Genomic DNA, 26,646 nt, shown 5'->3' with positions numbered 1-26,646 from the left:
AGTACTGTTTAAAGGCTAGAGAGAGACTGTTATGACTCTAGGAGAAGAATATCATTAGCATTTAATGTATTTAATGAAGGAAAGTCTTCCTTAAGGTCATCAATAAACAATGAGAACAATACTGGACTTAAGACAGATTCCTGAGGGACATCTGTACAGAGTGCGCCATTTGCAGAAAACTGTTTGCCTAAAAAGGACCTGAAAAGTTTTATCTTCAAGACAGCTTTGACACCACTTTATTGTATTGTTACTGAAATTAAATTTGTTTAACTTGGTAATGAGGAAGTCATGGTTTACAGTTTCAAAAGCCATAGTCATATAAAAAATCTATGGTAGTTGTAATGAGGCTGTTGTTGATGCTATCGCAGATTGCACCTCTTGCAATGAGAGGAGCTGTAGTGGTACTAAATGTATTTCTGAAGACATGTTGCTCATCTGAGAGGAAACCATAGCTACTGACATGCTTAAGCATTTGCTTGTAAAAAATTTTTTTCAATGATTTTGGCGAATGGGCATAGATTGGATATTGGTCTATAATCCTTAAGATTTTTTTGGGAGGGTGGATCTTTATACGTGAAATAATGATTGTGTGCTTTAACAATGGGGGAACTATCCCTGATGTTAGTGACAGGCTGTAAATAAAGGCAAGTGGTTTAGAAATTTTATCTGCTGCTCTCCTAAGGAGAACAGGGTGTAGTGTGTTGATGTTTGCACAGGAAAGTTTTAACTGTTTTATTAAGTTTTTAGTTTCTTTGACACAGATTTCAGAGAAGTAGAAGTTGCTGCACAGTCTGCTACAGGATATAGTCTTGGCGGTGAGTTGCAGTCTGGGGAAATGTTGTTTGAAGAAGAAGGGACGGAGCTAGTCATGGCCTGAATGGAGCAGCTAAGAAAGTTTTTATATTCACTTGCATAAAGACTGTTTGAGTTGTCTTTTGCGGGAGTAAAGGGAAGTAAAGGGATGGTAATTTGGCCTGTAAGGGCTTTTATCTCTTTCTTTCCAAAAATATTTAGGAGTTCTACTGGCTCTTTGTTGCTTTTTCCTTAAGAATAGGGACTTAGCAACATTGGCTGTCATTCTGTTTTCTGTTTTTTTTCCACCTGACAGGTTAGGTCTAATGCAGTTCATTACTTGGTGCATTCTGTTTCCAGTTTGCCCAGGCCATCTCTCTTTGTTTGATTCCTGGCTTCATTTGTGATCCAGGCACATTTCTGCCCCTTGAGTCTCCCGTGTGCAATGGGGAACATCATATTCTGGATTGTACCCAGGGTATTGACAAAAAAAAGGCACTTACCAGGTCTTGAATCCAGTAAATTGGTGACCAATCCAGAATGCTCAGATGTTGATCCAAAATGTTTATTTTTTTTTGTCCTGGGAATGGCCAAAGAGTAATCATACAAGGGCTATTTTTTTTTGTCTTAAACGACCTGTAGGATATTACTGGGCAGTGATCACTAAGACAATTGCATAGTATGTACTTGTACATCATTTTGCTAAGTTAATAATGATGAGTCCAACATGGAGTGATTTTCTGTAGGAATACTGTGCCAGATATCAAAACTGTACCTGTTTTGTAGGTATATACCTATTTCAGGCCTGATTTACCCGTGAACATGATGTGCTTATTTTTGGAGGTATGTTCCTATTTTCAGGCTAGATGTACCCCTTCACACAATTTTTTAACCCCCCCCCCCATTACACTTGATTTTTGAAGCTGTCTAGTACACACAAAACCACACTACTTAAGCAATGTACTAGTGGAACCAATACTTTAAAGAAAGGGAACACACTTCTTACATCTCCCTTTTTCAGAAGCAAAAATAAATGACTGTGTGTGATAGAATTTTGCAATACAGTTCACTAAAGACTACACATTTTACACTATCTTTTTGATAATGTGCTTATATTTTTCTAACATTTCTGTCATTCTCTGTTTTTTAAACAAATGTTTGAGTAGTATCTCACATTCCTAATGGAGGCATGAAGAGTTATGTGCTATTTGGTATTCAAATTTTATGCTAATTATATGCACAGATTTTTTTTGCTGAATGTAACTACTTTTTAAAGAGAGCCCTTGTAGTGTAATTTAGGGAATATTTCTAAAAGGGTGTCTTTTACAGTAATGACAGAGGAGGGTGGGGAAGCATAGATAACTGTGATGGCAAGATAGGTATGCTGTTGTTTTCTTTCAGCTTTTCCCGGTTAGGGGTCACCACAGCGGAACTCCGGTCTGTTAATGATTGGCAGTCAATTTTTTTATGGTACCGAGGTGCCAGCCCGACACCCAACCTTCAACGAAGGCACGCCCATTCACGCATGATGGTAAGATAGTTATGATGTCCTAATATTAGATTAGCTGCTATCCACTTGAAAGCTCTACCACTACTTTGGTTTGCAGTGACTGTCTGTAAGTTATATCATGTACATACAGGTAATGAATTGTTTTCCTGTGATATAAATGACCTGTTTAGAGTAGTGGGACAGATGGTAGGGTGGCAGTAAAGGAAGAAGAGTGAGTTCAGTTTGTAGTCATTTGTAGTGGTAGCTAGAGGTATGGATAGATTGTCTGCCAGGTACTGTGTTATTGATAAGGAAAGTAAGATGGCGCAACAACACATGGAAAGTTTTAATTGTCATTACTGGTTGCAGAGTGTAGGTTACAGAAAGAACACATGGAGCAGCAGGTAAGTTGCTATCGTATGAACTAGGTAATTATGGGAATAAGAGGGGCTGGAAACTGTCCTGATGCTGTAAGAGAGTTGTGTATTTAGAAAAAAGTATCAGAGGTAGGTCAGAATATCTAATCAAATATTTTTCCCCAAGGTAAACTGCTAATGCCTAAATTAGACTAAATAAAAGTGCGTTAATGAGGTTTGGACTGTCATTTATGTACACAGTTACAAGACAGAAAATAATTTCTACTTTAGTTGTAGTAACCAGTGCAATTGCTCTTTAAACTGCTAGGTTCATAGGTGTGTACTAGGCTAATGGCCTTGGAGCCTTTACAAGTCTAGCCCATAGGATTACCCTGGCATTGTGCCACCTGACCTTAGTTCCAAGTGCCTCTGTCGAGTACAGCCACTGGAGTGATCCCCAGGGTGAATTTTCTATTTCCCATCCATTCATCAAGATTTCTCCTGAAGATGGGCAGTGGGGTGCTCTGTTTGACATGTATGTGAAGTATATTCCATAGCATGGGCAGTCTCTGTGTTATGAACCTGTCCCTCCAGCTTGTTCTGTTGATTGTGGTAATGAGGTTGAGGTCTCTGGAGCATGTGGTGTGGAGGGATTTGGGATTTCTAACAGAGCTATATCAGACATGGCTTTGTAAGTCAAGCAGAGATCGCCTTTAAGCAGGCGATATGAGACAGAGAATAGTTGGAGTTTTTTTGAGTTTGTCCATATAGGACAAGTGTTTAAGGCCTAGGATCCTCTTTGTGAGGTACTTTTGCAGCCTCTCCAATTATTGCAGGTGTCTGGTGAGGTACATACCAAATGGGGCATTGTACTCAATGACTGGCCTAATGAGGGAAGAGTAGAGGAAGACAATGGCCTCTTTCTTCCTGGATGCAAAACCCTTAGTAATAAGATGTGCCACATAGAAGGACTTTCTGACCACAGTGGCAATGTGGAGGTCAAAAGAGAGGTTGTTGTCAACCTGTGTTCCCAGATCTCTTATAATGCCTTCTGTGTTCAGTGAACTACCATCGATGTGGTAATTCATGGGAACCGGGTTTTTCCCAAAGGGGATCTAATGTGAAGGAGCCAAATGTTTGTCACCTATACTGTTCTGAGCGAAAGGGGAGGAGGAAATAATGAGGATCAGTCTGTTGCTGGCTAGACTAATTTTCCAGCTGAGTAGAGAATATGAATAGGTGCATCTGTCACCTAGATTAATGTGTGCAAGGAGCCACTCCATCAACCTGAGTGACATTTGTATGATGGGTGGATGGAGAGAATGGAGTAGTTTAGGAGGAGGAACAGGGAAGCAAATAGAAATGTGTAATCTCTATCTGCCACCTAGACCTTCACCCGAATAGCTGCAAAGTAATAACTAGTCTATTTTCCACCTACATTAGTGCTTGTGCATTATCTGGAAAGTAAGCACTGGCCCATCTGCCATCAGACTACTGCTTGTACTGCTATACAGAAAAGAAATTGGTTTGTGGCACTTAGCAAAGTATATGTGGGTTGGTTCTAGTGTAAGTGACAATGTGACATGCCGCATACTTATAATGAAAAGGTTCAGTCCATCCGCCCCCTAGACAAAATTAAAGAGAAATAAAGGGGATCAGTCCAGCTGCCACCTACACTGAATTGCAGCAAATGATGGATCAAAATGCTTGTCTCTTACCACGTAACAAAACATGCAATGAATGTCTTGTTATAATGAGGTGCAACATCACAACTGCCATTATACGGATCTGAGAGTGCCACCACCTAGTCTGTGACAAGGTAGCTATAGGTCACTCTTTTTTACACACCTTTATTGAATTATCAATTTGACAGAGGCAAACTTACATTTAAATAAATGTAATCAAACCATATTAACATGTTCACATTTTATACATCACATATATTGTTATAAATCCTATAATCTATGTAACATTATATACATTATTAAATTTCTGCCTTCTCTTAAACCTCATGCCTCCTCCAAAACATTTTTCTGCATTTATTGTCACCATAACTTGCATTTTTGCTATGTAATTTTCTCCTTTTCTAAAGATCCCGCTTCCTATTCATTTATCTCTGTTACAATATTCACTACTTCAAGTACAGTTTACTACCAGCTTACCTACTATCCCCCTTGGACTTGCTCCAGTATTGGTGAGGCCAGTCATGGACCCTAAGGGGGTCCTGGGGACTCAGCCATTTGTGTAGCTGTCCTGGGAGGTTCTTTACATAGTCCACTGACTCCCTGCCCCACCCTCAAAATTCAATTATGCCCAAGAGAAACTCCCTTCTTTGGACAACACCTCACCTAAAGGAGTGCCATCAATAAATGCCCTCTCACCTGGGATGGGGATACCCATCCTTCCCTGTTGCTCCATCACTCATCCTAACTACTAACTGAACCTGGGACAACTGGGAGCCTATAAATGCTCTTTACAACAGTACAAAAAAGAATTTAAAAAATGGACGCTGCACACTGGTAACATTCAAACGCTCAAAATAGTTTATTGCCCAAAACTGTAGTCAGTAAGCAAAAAAGAATGTTGGGCAGACATTTATTATTATTATTATTTAGAAATGCAGTAAAAGTACAGAACTTAGAAGTCTTTTTTGTTTGTTTTGTAAGGTTTTGTCCCCATTACCTGCCAATCATCAGACCCTCTCTTGGTCTCTATTAGCCCATTTGTTCTCTTCACCAGGTAAGAGCTAAGAGGAGGTAATTATACAGGCAGCCATCAGGGGTGGTTTGAAGAGTTTTCATTTCTTTCTTCCCATCCCTAACTATGCACTTGGTGAGGCATCAGTAATGGGATGTGCAATGGGTTGTCTGTGGAGACTCTCCTCACTTCTGCAAGGGGAGTTTCCCCCAAGAAGCCCTGACCACCCCTCACAGCAGAAGTGTTGGCCTTTCTGGTCTCTACCAGGGAGACTGCACCACCCTGTGTCCCTCCAATGGCACTCAAACCCTCGTCCTCTCCTGGGAGAAATGAGTAGGCTATGCCCCTTCATTCTTCCCATTCCCAGCTTAGCTTCTCCAGTGCTGGGACCAGTAACTGAACTCCGAAGTATGTCACAGTCAGGGTTCCATTACTTTGTCAGAGAGCCAGGCAAAATTACAAAACTCAGCAGTGACCATAAGCACTTCCTGCATCTTGGTGGCTGCATCGTACACTCATGTAATGCTGAGATTTTCCAACTGGTTGGAACTTCAGACAAGTAAAAACTCTGAGCATGTAAATGAAGAATTCACCAATCACAATACAAGAAATGCTATTACTCTGTTAAAGTATTCTTTTATTTGACTTGTTTTTAACAAGTACTATGCAGAATTATGGCAGGTTTCCACCAGTCATAACAATGTGTGTTATTTTCAAACTGTTTAAAACATGTTTCACCTTTTAAAATGCATCACGTTTAAAATAGTTATGAAGTGATTATTTGTTGAAAATGATCAGCAACCAGTTAATATCTATGGCATATCTGAATAAAATGTAGTATAGCCAACTGAAAGTTATTGCCTCTCACCTTTTTTAGACACTTCACGCCTGTAAGTAAAGCACAAGACAGTAAGGCAGTAAAACAAACGTGATTACAACTTGGGTAGTCACAACATGCATGCTAGGTTACAGACCATCTCTATGTCATTCACCTTTCTAATTCTTCTTTTTCATCCTTCTGCTCACAAGTATCAATTGCAAAGTTGGCTTTCAGTGATCTTGCTCTAGCAATAGTTGCTTCCACACTCATTAGCTGGCTGATTATTTCCTAAAGAGTAAAGCACAGTGCACACATATTTATTACATTATAGTTCAGACATTTGTGTTATTCTAATCTACTTTCAATGCAATCTAATAAAAACTCAAGAAATCAGAAAAGGGCAAGCTAATAATTAAGGTAGACTCTTTAATAAAGTCTCCATGGTGAGGGTTCTTCAACACAATTACTTGAAAATGTCAGTGTACCATTTTCCCTTCTGAGTGCTGAAGGTTTTAAAAGTTATTTTTCTTATCCTATGTCCATAAAAAGATCAACTGCTTTTATTCACTGCCAGAAACATTTACAATATTCATTATACTACATTCAAAACACACTTCTAATATGCAGATCTAAACCATAGGTTGAACTAAAACATTTTAATACAGTTTCACAAACTGTAGTAAATTTTGCAGACTTTTAAGAAAAACAAATTTAATACAAGTCATTAATGCTGCGCATGCTGTATCACAAATTATCATAATTTGTATTGGTTTATATGTCAAGTCATAGCACAACAGCAGCTTATTACTGATCTGAAGATTCTGACACACACACACACAACGTGTATTCATTCCGAATGTGACTGACCAAGATTTCATCAGTAATTAGTTATTTTTATATACCTGTTACAATAAGGTATTATCTTAAAAAACAGAGAACATGCAAAAATTATGCTAGAGGGTAAAAGAGGAAAATACAATACAATGTCATTACAGACAGAGAAATTATTTGGGTTAAGCAATTAAACAACTGATATGGTTGCTAATACAGGAAAAATAAAAGCTCATGAACGTTTAACTACACCGCTTAACAATACTGACCAAACAAACAAATTAAAGGGGATACCAAGGCTCAAGAAAAGGAGAGGAGAGGTGAGAGAACGTGTACAAAGAAAAAAAAAAGGTAGTGAATAAACACATTTACAAGTCCAGTCAATTTTAGCACTCTGTAAAGGTGGATAACATAATAAAATATGTTGTCAGGAATTATCCCAACATTCTAACACAAAAATCTGTTATTCTTCACTTTTATATATATATTCATCCTTTTAAATTACTATAAATTTGGACTGGGGAATATTAATCTGCAAAGGCAGAAGTAAGTATGTAGAAAATTTCTGTATAAACAGTTAGGCAGACCACATAACTACTTGTTGCAGTTCTGGAAACCACATATTCATAAAGGTATAGAGAGATTGGAAGAAGACAACGATGACTTATATCTACAATAAGTGGAGACATAGCTGCGTATTACCATAAGAAAAACTAAAAAGCTTAAAATACATGTTAAACAAGATATGTACAAAAACAGCAAATGTTTTATCAAATAAAAGGAATGGCTTTGGTAATATAAGGAAGTTATTTTCACTTGAAGGGCTCTGCAACAGCTTAACTAAGATGCAACAATTACAAAAAAAAAAAAAAAAAATATATATATATATATATATATATATATATATATATATACACACACACATATATATATATACACACACACACACACACACACACACACACACACACAGGAGAATTATGACTGCATAGAAAAAACAGTCAAATCAAGGCACAGGTCTAAAGTACCAAACAGGTAAGCAAAAACGAAAGACCACAGACAAATTCTGTTTCTGTTAACTGTACTAAATATGGTATGTTTTGCACCAAGTGTATCACACTCTGTCTTATCACAAAGACTTGTGACATAATGTTACCAATTCACCAGTACAGCAGAGAAATGCAGTCACAGGTCCAAAATAATCCTACAGAAGTAAGATGAGGAGTGTGTGATGGAAAGAGGGAGTCAGTGGTGGATAGAAAAATGATTCACTTGGCTGAAAGAGAGAAAACAAACTGTCTGACCTATAAATGTACTGCAGGGGTATCAGAGGTTCAGATTCGCATACAAAATATAGAGTCAAGGAGAAACTTAAAGCTACAAAATGGTTAGACTGGACTAGGGAAGGGTTTGCGGGGGGGCATTACAGAAAGCTAACAAACGTGGGTTTATATGCTCTCCCTATATCCACGTGGGTTTTCTTAAGTTATTCTGACTTCCTCCCACCTGCCAAAACATGATGCTTAGTGACCTCTCTAAATTATTCCCGCATGCAATCCCTTGTTTTTGCCCTTGAGACCCGTTATTTTGCTGGAAAAGATCTGCAAGTATGAGTCTATTTACCCAGTTCAATAAATTAAATAATTAGACAAACTTTCCAAAATGATTATAATTGCGGTAGCATGTGAGCGATACTATTTCTAAAGAAAGACCTAAGGTTATGACTATTCAATGTGGAGCACTCTGGGGAACTTTTAACAGTTTTGTAGAAACACGCTGACTGTAACAAGGTATGATAATTAGCAGTGGGTACAGAACTCCAGCTAGTCAAAGTGCAAGATGACTAGAGAAGCCCATGAAGGAAGAAAGGAGTAACAGGAGATGAGAATGAATAATGGAAGTTAGAAATTTTTCATGCTCTTTTTGCATAACACCAACCCCCCCCCCCTCCAAATCATTCCACACCCATTAAGTGTTGCCCCAATGACATATTTGACTGGTACTTCCTGGCATCCCAGAATATTGGGTACGGGATGTGACAGCTGGGGACTGTATTTAGTCTAAAGACTTTACCAGGTGTTATGGTTGTTAGTAGCATGTACTGCTAGGTGCTGACTACAGCACCTCAAAAAGATGCTGGTGTGTGTCAAGTATTTAACTCACAAAGATAGTTTGTTAATCAAGGTAGAGCACCAATCCACTTAGGTCATTTTCAGGCTCAATGTGGTGGAAAAACAGCACAATAAACAATAAATTTTAATCGATATCAAAGCAACACTGATAATGTTAAGAACACGCATGTAGAGAGGTATAAGTCAGGATGGCATGCGGCATAAATAAGCACAGTCATAAGTAGATGTGATACAAGAATTCAGTTAGTAAAATTGGTAAGAAGAGTACCTCTACACTGTCATGACATCATACAACATGATGTTACTATGGAGAAAATACTGTAACCAAACAAAGCATTTAAAGTACATATAAGCAGCGGTGGTGCAGCGGTAGCGTTGTCACCTCACAGCAAGAGGTTCTCCCATTCGATTCTCAGCTGGAGCACCTTGTGTGTGGAGTCTGCATGTCCTCCTCGCAGTTGAGTGGAGTTCGAAAGACATGCATAAGGCATGCCTTCATTGAAGGTTGGGCGTCGAGCTGGCACCACGGCAATGTAAAAATCTACTGCCAATCATTAGCGGACCGGAGTTCCACTGTGGTGACCCCTAACCAAGAAAGCCGAAAGAAGAAGAACAACAACTTTTGCTGAGCATGGTATCTGAAGGGGAGTGAGGCATGAGTCAAATAAGTGGAAGAAAGAAAATATGAGGGTAAGGAAAAAATTAAAACAGTAACTTCTTGTGTGTGTGTGTGAGGGGGGGGGTTTAGGGTGCAGCAATCTCCTACCCAGTTTCAGGAGATATGGGCAGTACTGAAGGAGTCTGGGGACATATTCCCTGGTAAGCCAAGGTGTGCTCACCAGATAAAGCACCTGTAGACACTTGGCTTCAGTGGCCCATCAAACAGTCCCCTAGTAGTATTCTTGAGTTAAGCAGATCCTCACTGAGTAACTACAAGCGATAATGGTTCCGGACGTAACCAGGAGTTTAGTAATTTTTACTTCTGTTTTAACATTATTTATGGCAAAATATAAGATAACAGATAGGCATAGTGTTTTATATTTTTATAAACAGTAGAACCAGTCTAGCTGGTAAATCTGGGTATCCTAAGGCAATGTTACAACTGCCTCATGTACTCACACCTCCAGGTTAGTGGCGCAGCATGATACCTCTGAGATCATCCATGTGCAACTAACATCAGGCAAATCTGCAATGCAAATTGTGGCCTGCTACAGATCACCCTCCATGACCCAGGACCACCACTCCGCCTTTCTGGAGACACTGGAAAACATGAAGGTCCTACCGAACACCCTGATATTGGGCAATTTCAATTACCCTACCATTAACTGGGAAAACTACTTGACTACAAACTCCCAGGCTCAGCGCTTCCTGGAATTTATCAACTCAAATGCCCTGGATCAGCTGGTAAACTCCCCTACCAGAGGCCACAACATATTGGACCTGGTCATCACCAACATAGGTGACAGGTGTTCCATATCGGAGGTCAACCCGTCACTGGTTAGATCAATCCATAAACTAATCACCCTGGATGTCCACACCCCACAACCACCCCCAACCAAGCAAACCACAGTGAAAAACTTTTCTAAAGCAAACTTCACCTTACTTAAGGCAGAGGTGGTACATTTCACAGCCCCCATGCTAAAGGATAACACTGCCCAAGATGGAAAATCCTTTACAATTGCACTCTATGAGCACCTACAAGGATGCATGGATCGTGCCATCCCTAGCAAGACCAAGACTCACTCCACTAAGAGAAGGAAACCAGTCTGGTGGACCCCTGCCATAAACAGGTTATACAACAAAAGGAGGAAACTAGTTCAGAAAAAAAGCAAATCCCAAGATGGAAAGACATCCCTGATCAGTATCAGTAAGAAACTAAGGTCCCTCATAAAATCATCCAAGGCTAACTTCGAAAGAAAAATAGCCAAGGATTCAAAAGATAACCACAAAGCCTTCTTTAGCTATGTAAGAATCTAAGTGGCAACTTGCAGATATGCTCTGAGCTAGTGCAAAATGGCACAAAATATACTGAACCTACTGATATTGCCAACATCATAGCAGATAGATTCAGTGCAAACTTCACCTCCCTCTCACCTTCAAAAAGGCCCACAACAATACCGGAAAAGTGTAGTGTCCCGGAAATCACAGAAGCACAGGTGAAAACAGCCCTTTCAAAAGCCAAAAACACAGCATCAATGGGGCCAGATGGTGTCCCAGGCTGCATCTTGCACGAACTGCAGAACGAACTGACCCCCCCACCTAAACATGCTGTTCAACCTCAGCCTCTCCACAGGCTATGTGCCCACAGAATGGCGCACAGCAACGGTTATTCCGCTCCACAAAGGAGGGGCCACAACTGACCCTGGTAAACATCAGCCCATAAGCCTGACTAGCCTGGTCTGCAAGGCTATGGCGCGCATCATCATGGAACTCATTAACAAAGACATTGGGAACCTCCAAACACTTGACCTGACTCAGTTCGGCTTTGTTAAGGGCAGATCATGCCTACTAAACCTGGTTGACTTCTTCGAGACAGTCACCAAGGCCATAGACGAGGGAAAGGTGGTTCACACAGCCTACCTTGATCTCGCCAAGGCGTTTGACACCATTCCTCACTCGGGTATTATAGAAAAACTCACCAGCCTGAACATAAACCCCTACGTCACAAGATGGGTTGCCAACTGGCTTACAGACAGAACTCACACGGTAAGAATAGTGGGCTCCAGGTCTGACTCTAAACCAGTCACAAGTGGTGTCCCGCAAGGCTCGGTTCTGGGACACCTACTGTTCAGCATATATTTCTCAGATGTACAGGCAAACACAGGAGGACTATGGCTAACCAAGTTCACCGATGACTGCAAACTGGGAGCCATAACTTACTCTCCGGCTGACACAAACATCCTTCAAAAAGGCCTTACTGAGACAGACACCTGGTGTCAAAGTCATGGCCTCAAGCTAAATGCAAAAAAAATGCATAGTCATCCCATTTGGGAAAAACAAAACACTCACGAATTACCACATAGGCGACAGCCCCCTTAATACAGAAGAGGTAATAAGAGATCTGGGGACCCAGGTAGATAGTAATCTCTCCTTTGACAATCATATTGCCAAAGAAGTTAGGAAATCCTTCTATGTGGCCCATCTAATTACTAAGGGGTTCGCATCTAGAAATAAAGAGGTTAGAGTGCCCCTCTACTCGTCACTCATCACACCCATCATAGAGTTCAATACCCCATTTGGGATGTACCTCACAAGACACTTCCAACAGCAGGAAAGACCACAAAAGCACCTCACCAAGAGGATTACTGGCCTCAAATATATGCCCTGTACAGCCCGACTGAAAAAACTCCGGTTGTACTCAGTGGCATATCGCTTACTCAGAGGTGATCTCTGCCTGACTTACAAAGCCATGTCCAACTCAGAAATGATGGACATGCTCCACCTAAAGAAATCCAAATCACTGCGAGCCACGCGCTCTAGAGAGCTAAACCTCGCCACAACAATAAATAGAACATGCTGGAGGGATAGATTCCTGTCCCAGAGACTCCCCCATGCTTTGGAACAAAATTCCTAACTACATTAGGCAGAGCCCCTCATAAACACTCTTCAAGAGAAGCCTTGACGAGTGGATGGGTAACAGAAAATACACCCCTGGGATCACTTTATTGGCTCTACTTGACAGAGGCTCAGTTAATTAATCAATGGAGCAGCAAAAGCCGACACTCTGGCTAGGCTTAAAAATGCCCTCGGGCAGACAGCCTACTACCTACCTATGAACCTATATTTCTGACCCCTAATGTGAAACAGTGTTAAGTCCAGGAACCAGCATGGATGGAAGGTAGGGGTGATAGGTGGAGGGGAGTCAGGTGAGTGGCCCCATTAAACGGTCTAAATTGGGCATGGCATCTAGGCACAAGAAAGTCATTCTTCCACTGTATTCAGCCCTCATCAGGCACATCATTGAGTACAATGCCCATTTGATATGTACCTGACCAGGCACATGCAACAAGTGGAGCCTCCACAGTGGTTCCTCACAAAAAGAATACAGGACAAAAACATGCAGACTGCTTCAAAGCTCCATCTCTATACTATGTTTCCTACAGACTGTTTAGAGGTGATCTATATCTGGCATACAAGGCATCCCTGGATCCCACCCTGATGGACCTTTTGCATATCCACAAAACAAATAGCATCAGAATTATTCAATCTGGGGATTTAAACTTTGATTGAGACATACTTAGGACACACTGGAGGGATAGGTCTTCTCTGGAACAGGCTTCCCATCTATTTGAAGCAGAACTCTTCCCTAACCCTAGTCAAAAGAAAAGTGAACCAGTGGGAGCGAAAGTACAGTTTTGTACCTACCATAAATGTAGATGTTCGAGTGCTAATACAGCTGCAGTAATCACATATGGGTTCTCTGCCGTCAGGCGGTCCCTCGGTCGGCCGAATTCCAAAGTCTATGTCCGGTGTCGGTTGTTGTCGCTTTCTTTCCTGACGTCAGTGCAACAGGGGTATATAAGACACAGCCGATGCCATATTCTTCAGTCTTTCTTGCCCCAGATGTCAGGTGCCCCCAGAAGGAAGGCAATACATAAATTATATATATATAAATATATATTCAAGCAATGCAATGTAATCAAAAAAACAGTAGTTGCAAGCAAATACACCATAGAAGGGTAACCCAAATTAGGTTGTATGAGGAGGAGTTAGCCACTAGTGCCTTACCAAGAGGGGAAGGAGGGAGGGAAACCTGTACTGCAGCTGTATTAGCACTCGAACATCTACATTTATGGTAGGTACAAAACTGTACTATGTTCATCGTGCATACAGCTGCAGTAATCACATATGGGTAGAATCCCAAAGCTACGCACAGGGTGGTAGGCACTAGGTGGAACTGGGATGAGCCAGAATGCCCTGCAACACAGCAGTGGCAAAGCCTGCTCTAGTTTTAGAATACAAAGGCAGGTGGTAGTGTTTTGTGAAGGTATGCACAGAACTCCAAGTGGCTGCCTCCAAAATATCTTTGGTAGGAACTCCTCTGAGGAAGGCTGTAGAGGTAGCTGTGGCCCTGGTGGAGTGGGATCTGATGCCCGTAGGGACAGATTTCCCATGATAGGAGTAACAAAATCGTATGCAGTGGCCTATCCATTTTGAAGTAGTCTGTTTGGTAACAGGCTTCCCTTGAGCTCCTATAGCATAGGACACACAAAGTTGTTCTGATTTCCTGAAAGGCTTTGTTCTGTCCAAATAATAACGTAGATGTCTAAGGAATATAGCAGCCTTTCCCCTTTGTTTTGAGGATTGGGGTAAAAGGTAGGTAAGTGTATGGCTTGATTTAAGGCTACCCTGGATACCACTTTAGGCATAAATGACGGGTTGGTTCGAAGGGAAACCCTATCCTGATGGAAGATGAGAAAGGGCTGCACAGCCATGAGGGCTTGTAGTTCCGAAACCCTACGAGCTGAGGTAATGGCCAGAAGGAAAGCTGTTTTCCAGGACAAATATTGCAAATCTGTTGAGGCAGCTGGTTCAAAGGGAGGCAATGTTAATTTTTCTAGAATGTAATTAAGATCCCAGGCTGGCACTGGTTGTTTCCTTGGTGGTCTTATATTCTTAGCCCCTCTGAGGAACTGTCTTAACAGTGGGTGAGAGAATAATGGTGGATCTGTGTTGAATTCTGCAGAAATGGCTGAGGCATGGATTTTTATAAAGGAAAATGAGAGTCTACTGTTCAGCAGCTCAGCTAGATACTGTAATACCTGAGGCAAATTCAGTGTTCTAGGGTCCTGGCCTTTTTTCTCATTCCAAGAGCAAAACCGTTTCCATTTTGCAGAGTAAGCCTTTCTAGTAGATGGCCTTCTGGCCTCCAGAATGACGTCCTGCACCTCTTTGGGGAGTAGGGTCTGTTGTGGTGTTAAGGAATTTTCCATGCAGCGAGATTGAGTGTTTTCAGCTGACTGTGAAGAGTTTTGTAGCTGTGCTGAGTCAGCAGAAGAGGCATTAGAGGTAGAGGCCAGGGAGGAGTATGTGTTAGGCTCCTCAGGAGAGGGTACCAGTGCTGTCTTGGCCAGTCTGGAGCAATCAGTATCATCTTCGGTCTGTCCGCTCTTGCTTTCAAGAGCACCTTGGACAGAAGAGGCAGAGGTGGGAAAGCGTACACTGTCCATGCTGTCCAACTGAATGAAAGGGCGTCCACTCTCCAGGCCTTTGGATGAAAGGTCCTTGAACAAAACTTTTCCAATTGATGATTCCTGTGGGAGGCGAAGAGATCTATGTCTGGCCTCCCCCACGCTTGGATTATCTTTGTAAACACCTGAGGATGCAACTTCCATTCGTGCGGATCTGTCATATTTCTGCTTAGATTGTCTGCCAGCATGTTTTCCAACCCTGGCAGGTACTTTGCTTGAAGTTCGATTTGCCATTCCAGAGCCAAGTTCCAAAGTGTCATGGCTAGTCTGCACAGGGGGTATGAATGTGTTCCTCCTTGTTTGTTTATGTACCACATTACTGTGGTGTTGTCTGTTCTTATCAATAATTGCCCTGGATGCAGGAGGTCCTTGAATGCTATAATTGCATTTATCACTGCTAGCATTTCTTTTTGATTGATGTGAAGGTGCTTTTCCTTTTGGGACCATTTGTCCTGAATGCACCTGCCTGTCATGTGCACCCCCCAGGCATAATCTGAGGCATCTGTTGTGATGACTTGATTTGCTGGAGGCTTGCAGAAGGGGAGACCTGTGTTTGTTTGACATGCTTGGGCCCACCATAGAAATTCCTTTTGCAAACATGGAATTATTGGTATTATTGTTTCCAAATTGTGGCTGTGTTGAGACCATAGGTTTTTTAGGTACCATTGAAGTTTTCTCATATGCAACTTTGCACATGGGATTAAAAGAATGCAAGATGCCATGAAGCCCAGAGCCTGCAGGATTTTCCTTGCAGTAAGCCTGGTACAATTTGCTAGTATTTTGAAGTACTGAGTTAGTTGCCCCTGTTTTTCTGGCATAAGGTAGGCCATCTGGGTGTTTGTGTCCAAGTTGGCACCCAGGAAGGTTATTTTCTGAGATGGTATTAGCCTGGATTTCTCTTTGTTGATTGTGTATCCCAGAGAATTCAGTAACCGTGTTGCATAAGCCAGATGTTCCAGAAGTATGTGCTTGCTGTCCGCTTGGATCAGGCAGTCGTCCAAATAAGGGTAAATTTGTATCCCTTGAAGTCTGCAGTAGGCAATTACTGATGCCAGGCATTTCGTGAATACACTGGGCGCAGTAGATAAGCCAAAGGGCAATGCAGAGAATTGATAGTGGATTGAACCTGCAAGAAATCTGAGGTATCTTCTGCAACTTTGTCTGATTGGGACATGCAGGTATGCCTCCTTGAGGTCCAATGTTACCAGCCAAAACTCCTTGCCCAGCATGGGAAGAAGCTGCTGCAATGTGAGCATCTTGAATTTTGGTACGAGTAGAAATGTATTTAGGATGGATAAGTCCAAAATGGGTCTCCAGTCGGTTCCTTTCCTTGGTACCAGGAATAGTCTGGAATAAAAACCTTGACCTTGTTCGTGAGTAGGTACCTCTTGAATAGCTTTCATATCCATGAGTTTTGAAATTTGTTTTTGTGCCTCTGCCCTTTGATTGTGTGGCAGGTTTGGCATGCCTCTCATTTTTGGAAGAGTGTGAAAATGAAATCTGTAGCCTCTGTTTATAATGTCCAGGATCCATTTGTCTGTTGTGATAATATGCCAATTTCTTGTAAATAATGCCAGCTTTCCTCTCAAGGGAGCTGCCAGCTGAGACTTGCTTGGCAGGAAAAGGAGGAAGTCATTGGGTTTGTTTTCTGTATTGTTGTGCACTGTCTTCGCCACCTCTTGGTGCTGGAGTTTGCCATTGTCTCCCTCTATATGATCCTTGAGATTGTCCTCTGCCCCTTGTGTGCCTGTATCTACCTCTTTGGGGCTTGTCCGTGGCTGGAAAGGACCAGTTTTTAGAAGGCCAATTTCTGCTAAAACGAGGTGGTTGTACCTGTAGAAAAGCCTTGACAGTTTGCATAGATTTAGCTTTTTCTTCCATTTTCCGTAGTATCTCCTCAGCATTAGTACCAAATAGTACATCCTTTTGTAAAGGAGCATCTAGTAGTTTAGCTTTAACATGATCAGGCAAGCTTTGTTCCCTAAGCCAGGCATGTCTACGAATAACTGATCCTGTAACAGCAGCTCTACTTGAGGCCTCTAAGGCATCATAGCCACATTGTAAGGTGTGTTTTCCCACTTGTTCTGCACTATGCATCATATCCTGTAATTCCTTCAAATCTGGTTGTTCAGGTTGAGACATTTTATTTCTTAATTGTGATAACAGAAACTGTTGATATTTAAGCATATGGAACTGACAATTTAAGGCCCTCATGGCTAGGGTGGCCTAGGTGTATACCTTTTTTCCCCACCTTTCTAAGGATCTAGATTCTCTTTCGGAAGGTAGTGGATTCTTGGCAGTAGAGGCCTTCATGCCCTTGGGGCCTTGAGAAATGGTTTCAGGGTCAGCATTATGGCTTTTGAAAAGAAATTGGTGAGAGGTAGGAACTCTGTAGTACCTATCAGGTTTGACTGGGGCAGGAGGCAGGGAATCCGGGTTAAGACAAGCCTTCGAGTAAACATCATCAAGTATGTCCAAGACAGGAGGTATAGCCAGAGGTCTGTGTTGAGGTAACAAAAGAAATTCCCTAAGCCTTTTCTTGGAATCAGAAAAGTCTTGGCCTTCCCAATGGAAGTGTTCCCTCAAGGTGTGCAAGGTTTCCCCAAAAGAAAAATCCTCTGGGGGAGATACAGAAGGAATAGACTGTTCTGCATCAGAATCTTCATAAGGGGAGTACGAGTGTTCCTGACACAAACATCCTTCAAAAAGGCCTTACTGAGACAGACACCTGGTGTCAAAGTCATGGCCTCAAGCTAAATGCAAAAAAAATGCATAGTCATCCCATTTGGGAAAAACAAAACACCCACGAATTACCACATAGGCGACAGCCCCCTTAATACAGAAGAGGTAATAAGAGATCTGGGGACCCAGGTAGATAGTAATCTCTCCTTTGACAATCATATTGCCAAAGTAGTTAGGAAATCCTTCTATGTGGCTCATCTAATTACTAAGGGGTTCGCATCTAGAAATAAAGAGGTTACAGTGCCCCTCTACTCGTCACTCATCACACCCATCATAGAGTACAATACCCCATTTGGGATGTACCTCACAAGACACTTCCAACAGCAGGAAAGACCACAAAAGCACCTCGCCAAGAGGATTACTGGCCTCAAATATATGTCCTATACAGCCCGACTGAAAAAACTCCGGTTGTACTCAGTGGCATATCGCTTACTCAGAGGTGATCTCTGCCTGACTTACAAAGCCATGTCCAACTCAGAAATGATGGACATGCTCCACCTAAAGAAATCCAAATCACTGCGAGCCACGCGCTCTAGTGAGCTAAACCTCGCCACAACAATAAATAGAACATGCTGGAGGGATAGATTCCTGTCCCAGAGACTCCCCATGCTTTGGAACAAAATTCCTAACTACATTAGGCAGAGCCCCTCACAAACACTCTTCCAGAGAAGCCTTGACAAGTGGATGGGTAACAGAAAATACACCCCTGGGATCACTTTATTGGCTCTACTTGACAGAGGCTGAGTTAATTAATCAATGGGGCAGCAAAAGCAGACACTCTGGCTAGGCTTAAAAATGCCCTCGGGCAGACAGCCTACTACCTACCTATGAACCTATATTTCTGACCCCTAATGTGAAACAGTGTTAAGTCCGGGAACCAGCATGGATGGAAGGTTGGGGTGATAGGTGGAGGGGAGTCAGGTGAGTGGCCCCATTAAACGATCTAAATTGGGCATGGCATCTAGGCACAAGGAAGTCATTCTTCCACTGTAATCAGCCCTCATCAGGCACATCATTGAGTACAATGCCCATTTGATATGTACCTGACCAGGCACATGCAACAAGTGGAGCCTCCACAGTGGTTCCTCACAAAAAGAATACAGGACAAAAACATGCAGACTGCTTCAAAGCTCCATCTCTATACTATGTTTCCTACAGACTGTTTAGAGGTGATCTATATCTGGCATACAAGGCATCCCTGGATCCCACCCTGATGGACCTTTTGCATATCCACAAAACAAATAGCATCAGAATTATTCAATCTGGGGATTTAAACTTTGATTGAGACATACTTAGGACACACTGGAGAGAGAGGTCTTCTCTGGAACAGGCTTCCCATCTATTTGAAGCAGAAATCTTCCCTAACCCTATTCAAAAGAAAAGTGAACCAGTGGGAGCGAACTGGGTCTAAGCACCTATGTCTCTAATGGACAGCAGCAGTTTGCAAATCGTCCTCTAGCTTACTTATACCTCTTAAAATAACCTCAGACACAAACTTGTGGGATACAACTGGGCTGCTAGGTTTAAAACGGCCCTGGTGTTCAAAAGTATATACCTATGAACCTAAAATAGAGTTACTCATGTTGGTACACCTTTAAAATGAGCAAGCAAGCAAGCAATTACTGGATCAACTACTCAGGAATAAAAGGAAAGTGATTTAAGTTAGCTAAGCAGAAAGATGATATATGTAGCCTATCAAAGTGCTTGCCTTAAATCATCACTTGGGACACACACAATTTCTTTAACTTCACAGATTTTTTTCTGGTTTACTATTACCTGGAAGCACTGTTATACAATGTAGTCACACAGGCTGACAGACCTTTAAACTGAGCACAGCAAAGAACTGTATCAACTAGTTGGGGGGAAAATTAAGGGCACAAATGAAGGGCGTAGAAAGGAGGAGAGACTCTTAGCTTATAAAAAAGTGCCTGCTTCTGATCATTATACCTTGGGGCACAGAAAATTAATTTGACTTTTTCTATTTATAATCAAACTTCAAATTAACATTGAGATCCTTTTATTTTACCACTATAGTGCCAAAACAACTATCTGAGTTACCTGAAATTACAAAAGAAGTTTAGATGTCTACTGCTTTAGATTATTATATCAAATGAGAATCTTGAATGCAGAACTGGAAGGAACAGAGTCAAGATGACGACGTTTGTATCCAAGATGCATTCCAAGTTGAGAGAAAAGCCTCAAAAACAGCTACATAAAGAAACATTATGATCCTTTCCCAGGCAAAATAGGCTCTTAACATGCTTATCTGATGAATTATTATCACGTTTGTTGGACATATTAAAAATATGAAAAATTGTTTCAACTATATATATAATATATATATATATATATATATATATATATATATATATATATATATATATATATATATATATATATATAGGATATATATACACTGACATCTTGATACCTCTTAGCCTAGGTTGGCAGGTAAAATGACCACAATTTTGACATTTTTAAATGAAATAACTTTCAGTGCAGGGAAAAACAGCCAAAAAAGAGTTTCCTCACTCCAAAAACAAGTGAGCATAAGGGCCAAGAGTTGTTGAAAGCAGACAATTACAGCAGCGCAGTCCTGGTATTGGGTCTGTTTAACTTCTGTACAGGCTGCTGGCTCATTTTATTCTCTTACAACACAATTTACTCGTAAAAGAAAAGAAAATCATTCCTATACCTCCCAACCTGTCAGTGGGTGAATTCTCAGCAAAGCCAAATGAAATTGGGGATAATCAAAGACTCAAAATCATGGATCAGTTTTAAGCGTTGCTCTTATAAATTTAGAAAGTTGACAGTTTTTGCATCACCATATGTTCCTGAAGAATATCTACTTCTTCTTTTGGCTGTTCCCCATCAGGGGTCGCCACTGCAGATCAACTGTTTCCATTTCTTCCTATCCTCTGCATCTTGCTCTGTCACACCAACCACCTGCATGTCTTCTCTCACCACATCCATAAACATTATCTTAGGCCTTCCACTTTTCCTCTTACTTGCCAGCTCCATCCTTAGCATCCTTTTCCCAATATACCCAGCATCCCTCATCAGCACATGTCCAAACCAACGCAATCTTGCCTCTCTGGCTTTTGTCTCCAAACCGTCCAACCTGAGCCGACCCTCTAATATACGGATTCCTAATCCTGTCCATCCTCATCACACTCAATGCAAATCTTAACATCTTTAACTCTGCTACCTCCAGCTCTGACTCCTGCCTTTTTGTCAAGTGCTACAGTCTCCAACTCATATAACATAGCTGGTCTCACTACCCTCTTGTAGACCTTCCCTTTAACTCTTACTGGTACCCATCTATCACAAATCACTCCTGACACTCTTCTCCACCCACTCCACCCTCCCTGTACTATCTTCTTCACCTCTCTTCCACACTCACCATTACTGTGAACTGTTGATCCCAAGTATTTAAACTCAGTCACCTTTGCTAACTCTACTCCCTGCATCCTCACCATTCCTCTATCCTCCCTCTCAGTCATACACATATATTCTGTTCTTAGTCCTGCTAACTTTCATTCCTCTCCTCTCGAGCATATCTCCACCACTTCTGGGTCTTCTCAACCTGTTCCCTAGTCTCACTCCAGATCACAATGTCGTCCACAAACATCATAGTCCACAGGGACTCTTGTCTGATCTCGTCTGTCAACCTGTCCATCACCACTGCAAATAAGAAAGAGCTCAGAGCTGATCCTTGATGTAATCCCACCTCCACCTTAAACACATCCTTCACTCCTACAGCAGACCTCACCACTGTTACACTACCCTCATACATATCCTGTACCACTCTTACATACTTCTCTGCCACTCCCGACTTTCTCATACAATACCACATCTCCTCTCTAGGCACCCTGTCATATGCTTTCTCAAAGTCCACAAAGACACAATGCAACTCCTTCTGACCTTCTCTGTACTTCTCCATCAACACTCTCAGAGCAAACATCACATCTGTAGAGCTCGTTCCCGGCATGAAACCATACTGCTGCTCACTAATCATCACCTCCCTTCTTAACCTAGCTTCCACTACTCTTTCCCATAACTTCATGCTGTGACTGATCAATTTTATCCCTCTGTACTTACTACAGCTCTGTACATCACCCTTATTCTTAAACATCGGTACCAAAACACTTCTCCACTCCTCGGGCATCCTCTCACTTTACAAGATTTCATTAAACAATCTGGTTAAAAACTCCACTGCCATCTCTCCTAAACACCTCCATGCTTCCACAGGTATGTCATCTGGACCAACAGTCTTTCCATTCTTCATTCTCTTCATAGTTGTCCTTACTTCCTCCTTGCTCATCTGCTGCACTTCCTGATTCACTATCCCCACATCATCCAACCTTCTTTCTCTCTCATTCTCCAGCCCCTCAAAGTACTCTTTCCATCTGCTCAGCACTCTCCTCACTTGTAAGTACGTTTCTCTCATTATCCTTTATCACTCTTACCTGCTGCACATCTTTCCCAGTTCAGTCCCTCTGTCTGGCCAGTAAGTGCAGGTCCTTTTCTCCCTCCTCTGTGTTCAACATTTCATACAACTCTCCATATGCCTTAGCCGGATCTATAGTTCCATGCTGACATACCTGTTCATTAAACGCCCTTACAATGACATACACACCGGAACACCAATATCTCGAACGGCCACTAAAGCTGGGCCAACAATAAACAAAACAAACCGACAGACAAAATGAAGTGGGGGGGGGCTGTGCCCCCCCCCCCCCACTTAAATATACCAAATCCGAGATCGCACTACAGAGGAGGAAACGGCAAATTCTTGGGGAAAAAATCACTTTTGTGGCCATTCGAGATTTTGTTATTCCGGTGTATATGTGTCAATGTAAGGGCATTTGATGAATAGCCCTGTCAACATGGGAATATAGACCCACCTTCGCAACCTCTCTCTTCACCATATGCCTCCTCTCCTTATATGTCTACTTTCTTCATCTCACGTTTCTGAAGAATATGAAGTTGAAATTCAAATGGCTACTATTATTTTGTGATTTCAGTCCTTAATGATTTGATAAAACACCCACAAATTTTATAAGGAACATACCAAACATATGAGGCAAAAAGCAGGATATTTTGTTAAATGCAAGACAGTTCAGAAATATGAACAGAGCCCATTGGAAAACACTGCCCTTAAGTAGCTCAGTCTTTCTTTCATAAGGCAGATGTTAGCACAGCCTTTTCCAGTATATAGCAGGTTTAAGCATAGACTGAATAAATAACAGGTAGATTTTCACTCATTAGCAGAGGTCCTTCTCCTGTCAGGCGCATAAGTAGCTGAATATAGAACAGGCAATAATGCGTCAAGAAAGATACTCCAGTCAGTCTTGCATTCAGAAAATTCCTCAGAAGCTAGAGCTTCTTAGTTCTAGGATAAAAAGCAATCCTTAGTTATAAGGCAGATGTATTCATTTTCCAAACATAAATGACTGCTTCCACAGTGTCACAATATTTTCACCCATGTGGAGGGTTTTTAAATCTCCCTCTTCTTACAGCCTCTCCTTGCCTTAGCTTCTTGTAACTGTACCTCTACCATATCCTAACCTTCTGCATGGGAATTAATGCTTTCTACTGCAACAGCCACTTAGGGATCTTACTCCATTACAAATCAAGGTAAGACTTAAAAGTATACTCCAGGATGGATATTCATCAGAATGTTCCGGACAAAGAAAAAGGGGAGTAATAACACTGAGTGCTTGGGGGCGGCACTAATTGCGATAGAAAAAGAAAAAAAAAACAAGGGTAGATTTATAGTAGAAAGGGGCTGTTGGCAAAGCAAGAGGATTACACTGGCATGCATTTATATTCCACCAAAAATTGCTACTGTGGAACTTAAAAAAATTTTGGGTGAAATAATCAGCTTTCATCAGGGAATATTGCTTACAGATGGGGACTGGAATTTGATGTGCGACAGTGAGGATGTACAGGGACCAAGAAGGGAAAACATAACAAAACAGGCTAGATTTCTGAAAAAAAAAATTTTATGGAAGATGCGAGTTCAGTAAAAGGAACTCATAGAGAATTTACATACTACTCCTCAAGTTACAACAACCAGGCAAAACTGGACAGAAATCATTTTTTACAGAAGCATGCAGTTTTAACTGAAATATGTGATGCACATACAATTTTATAATGTACCAATAAAAACTATGATAAAAATGCAGCATAATGAAGTAAAAATGAGACACTGGGGCTTTCCCGTCCTCTGTTACAAAGACAGGAATTTTGAAGAATGGGTATTAAAATTTATTTGAGAATTATTAGGGAAGACAGAAACTCCTTCAGAAAGGACAGCTAGTGAATGGGATAAAAATAGAAGTTATGTTCTTACCATAACGTTCCATGTTAGTTGTCTTCTTCTCGACTTCTTTCTTGCTGGATGGGTTCGGAGCCGACCTCGGCTCCGACTCGGCCACTCTAAAAGCTCGAGAGTTGGTTCCACCGGCTCGAGGCTGCCCTTATATCCCACAATGCTAGGCGTGAATTACCTCAGATCTCGTTTGTGAGCTAGGCCCAGCTAAAAATACAACCAGGAAAAACTGGAAAATTTCCACCTCTATAAACAAGGGGAAGAGAAAGGGTGACCTAAGCCTGATCTAGGAAATATGCACAGCAGAGCATATACCTATCGCAAAGAGGTGGTAGAAAGAGAGGTCACAATCAAACTCCTCTAGATCTGTCCAGGCCAGGGGGAAGGAGGGACGAAGAAAGAAGGCGAGAAGAAGACAACTAACATGGAACGTTATGGTAAGAACATAACTTCTATATGTTAAGTTGTCTATCTCGCCTTCATTCTTGCTGGATGGGACCGCGTCCCTAGCACCTTGTCCCGGTGGCCTAACGGAACAGACTCTTGAGAACAGTGGAACCAAAGTTAGCTCTATGTCTAGAAGCTAAATCCAACTTATAATGAGAAATGAATGTGTGCGGAGTAGCCCAAGTAGCCGCTGCACAAATGGTGTCAATAGGCAGTCTGTCTTGGAAGGCTATAGAAGTAGCCAAAGCTCTGGTGGAATGGGCTTTAGGTTTGCTAGGCAGCTTTTGGTGTCTAATTTCATAAACAAGGGAAATCAGAGATGTTAGCCATCTAGATAATGATACCTTTGAAACTGAAAGTCCCTTTTTGCCTTCTGCATAAGAGACAAAAAGCTGGTCAGATTTTCTGAATTGTTTGGTTCTAGCCAAATAGTATCTTAACTGACGGTGAACATCTAGCCAATGCAATTTTTGTTCAGACCTATTAGAATATTCTGGAAAAAACACAGGGAGGTCAATGCTTTGATTTAGGTTAGACGCCGAGGCTATCTTAGGTAAAAAGGATGGGTTCGTTCGTAAAGATACCCTGTCCTTATGGAACAACAAATAAGGAGGTCGAGAGCTGAGTGCATGAAGTTCTGAAACTCTTCTGGCTGAAGTAATAGCTACCAGAAAGAGAGTCTTCCATGATAGCAATTTTAAAGAACAGGAAGCTGCAGGTTCGAAAGGGGGAAGAATCAAAGAACTGAGAACTAAATTAAGGTCCCAAGGAGGAGGAGGATTTCTTATAGGAGGTCTGAGTAGAAAAACTCCTTTCAAAAAGGCTTTGCAAAGCTTGTGGGACATTATGGCAGACTCTGAAATGCCCACATGAAAGTTAGATATAGCTGCCAATTGAACTTTGAGAGTAGAAGGAGAAGAACCTGCATGAAAGAGTTCAGCTAGAAAATCAAGAACCATATGGATGGGAGCAGTGAAAGGATCTAAGTCCCTTCCTTGAGCCCAATAGGCAAAACGTTTCCATTTACTCAGATACATTTTCCGAGTGGAAGATTTGTGGGAAGCTATCAAAATATCTCGAACAGAGTGAGATATTTGAGGAAGCCTGGCTAAGGTTGGAACTGGAGGAACCAAGCAGTGAGGTTCAGAGAGGGGAGGGAGCGATGTAACTGACCCGATTGATGGATCAAAAGATCTGGAACTAGGTCCAGATGCCAAGGTTGCTCCAATAGAAATTGATGTAGAAAGGGGAACCAAACCTGCCGAGGCCAGTAAGGAGCAATGAGGATCAATAAGGCCTTCTGAGCGATAGCTTTCTGTATCACTTGAGAGATTAGTGGGAAGGGAGGAAATGCATACAGAAGTCCCCGGGGCCAAACTTGGACTAGAGCATCTCTGCTGGGCTGACCTGGTAGAGGGAATAGGGTGAAATAATCTCTGCACTTGCTGTTTTGGGGAGTAGCAAAAAGGTCGCAGCAAGGCTGACCCCACTTGAGAAAAATTTCTCTCACAACAGAGTCTTTCAGAGACCACTCGTGAGGCATGAGGATAGCTCTGCTCAACTTGTCCGCGATTTGATTGGACTTCCCGGGGATGTGCGTTGCTATCAGAAACTGCTGAGAAGAAATTGCCCATTGCCACAGTCTGAGTGCTTCTCGACATAGGGGATAGGACCTGGTTCCGCCTTGTTTGTTGATATACCACACTACAGACATATTGTCTGTCTGGATTGCTATCGTTCCCAAGGGAAGAGAGTCTTGAAGGGCTTGCAACGCTAAAAGCACTGCTCTCATCTCTAGAACATTTATGTGCA

General features: G+C 41.7%; 1 protein-coding gene across 4 annotated transcripts in view; it reads right to left on the bottom strand.

The window, feature by feature from the left end:
• RAB3GAP1 (RAB3 GTPase activating protein catalytic subunit 1) overlaps nucleotides 1-26,646 on the bottom strand; it is a 2,239,542-nt gene that overhangs the window by 101,110 nt on the left and 2,111,786 nt on the right. For all 4 annotated transcript variants that reach the window (XM_044074944.1, XM_044074945.1, XM_044074942.1 and 1 more), the window contains one exon: nucleotides 6,327-6,442. In XM_044074944.1, coding sequence (XP_043930879.1) covers nucleotides 6,327-6,442 — 116 coding nt within the window. The remainder of the gene's footprint in view (nucleotides 1-6,326; nucleotides 6,443-26,646) is intronic.

The sequence above is a fragment of the Protopterus annectens genome, chromosome 6.part0 (genome assembly GCF_019279795.1).
Source record: "Protopterus annectens isolate FY-2018-M chromosome 6.part0, PAN1.0, whole genome shotgun sequence".
Taxonomy (NCBI): domain Eukaryota; kingdom Metazoa; phylum Chordata; order Ceratodontiformes; family Protopteridae; genus Protopterus; species Protopterus annectens.
This window is presented reverse-complemented; position numbering and strand designations above follow the sequence as displayed.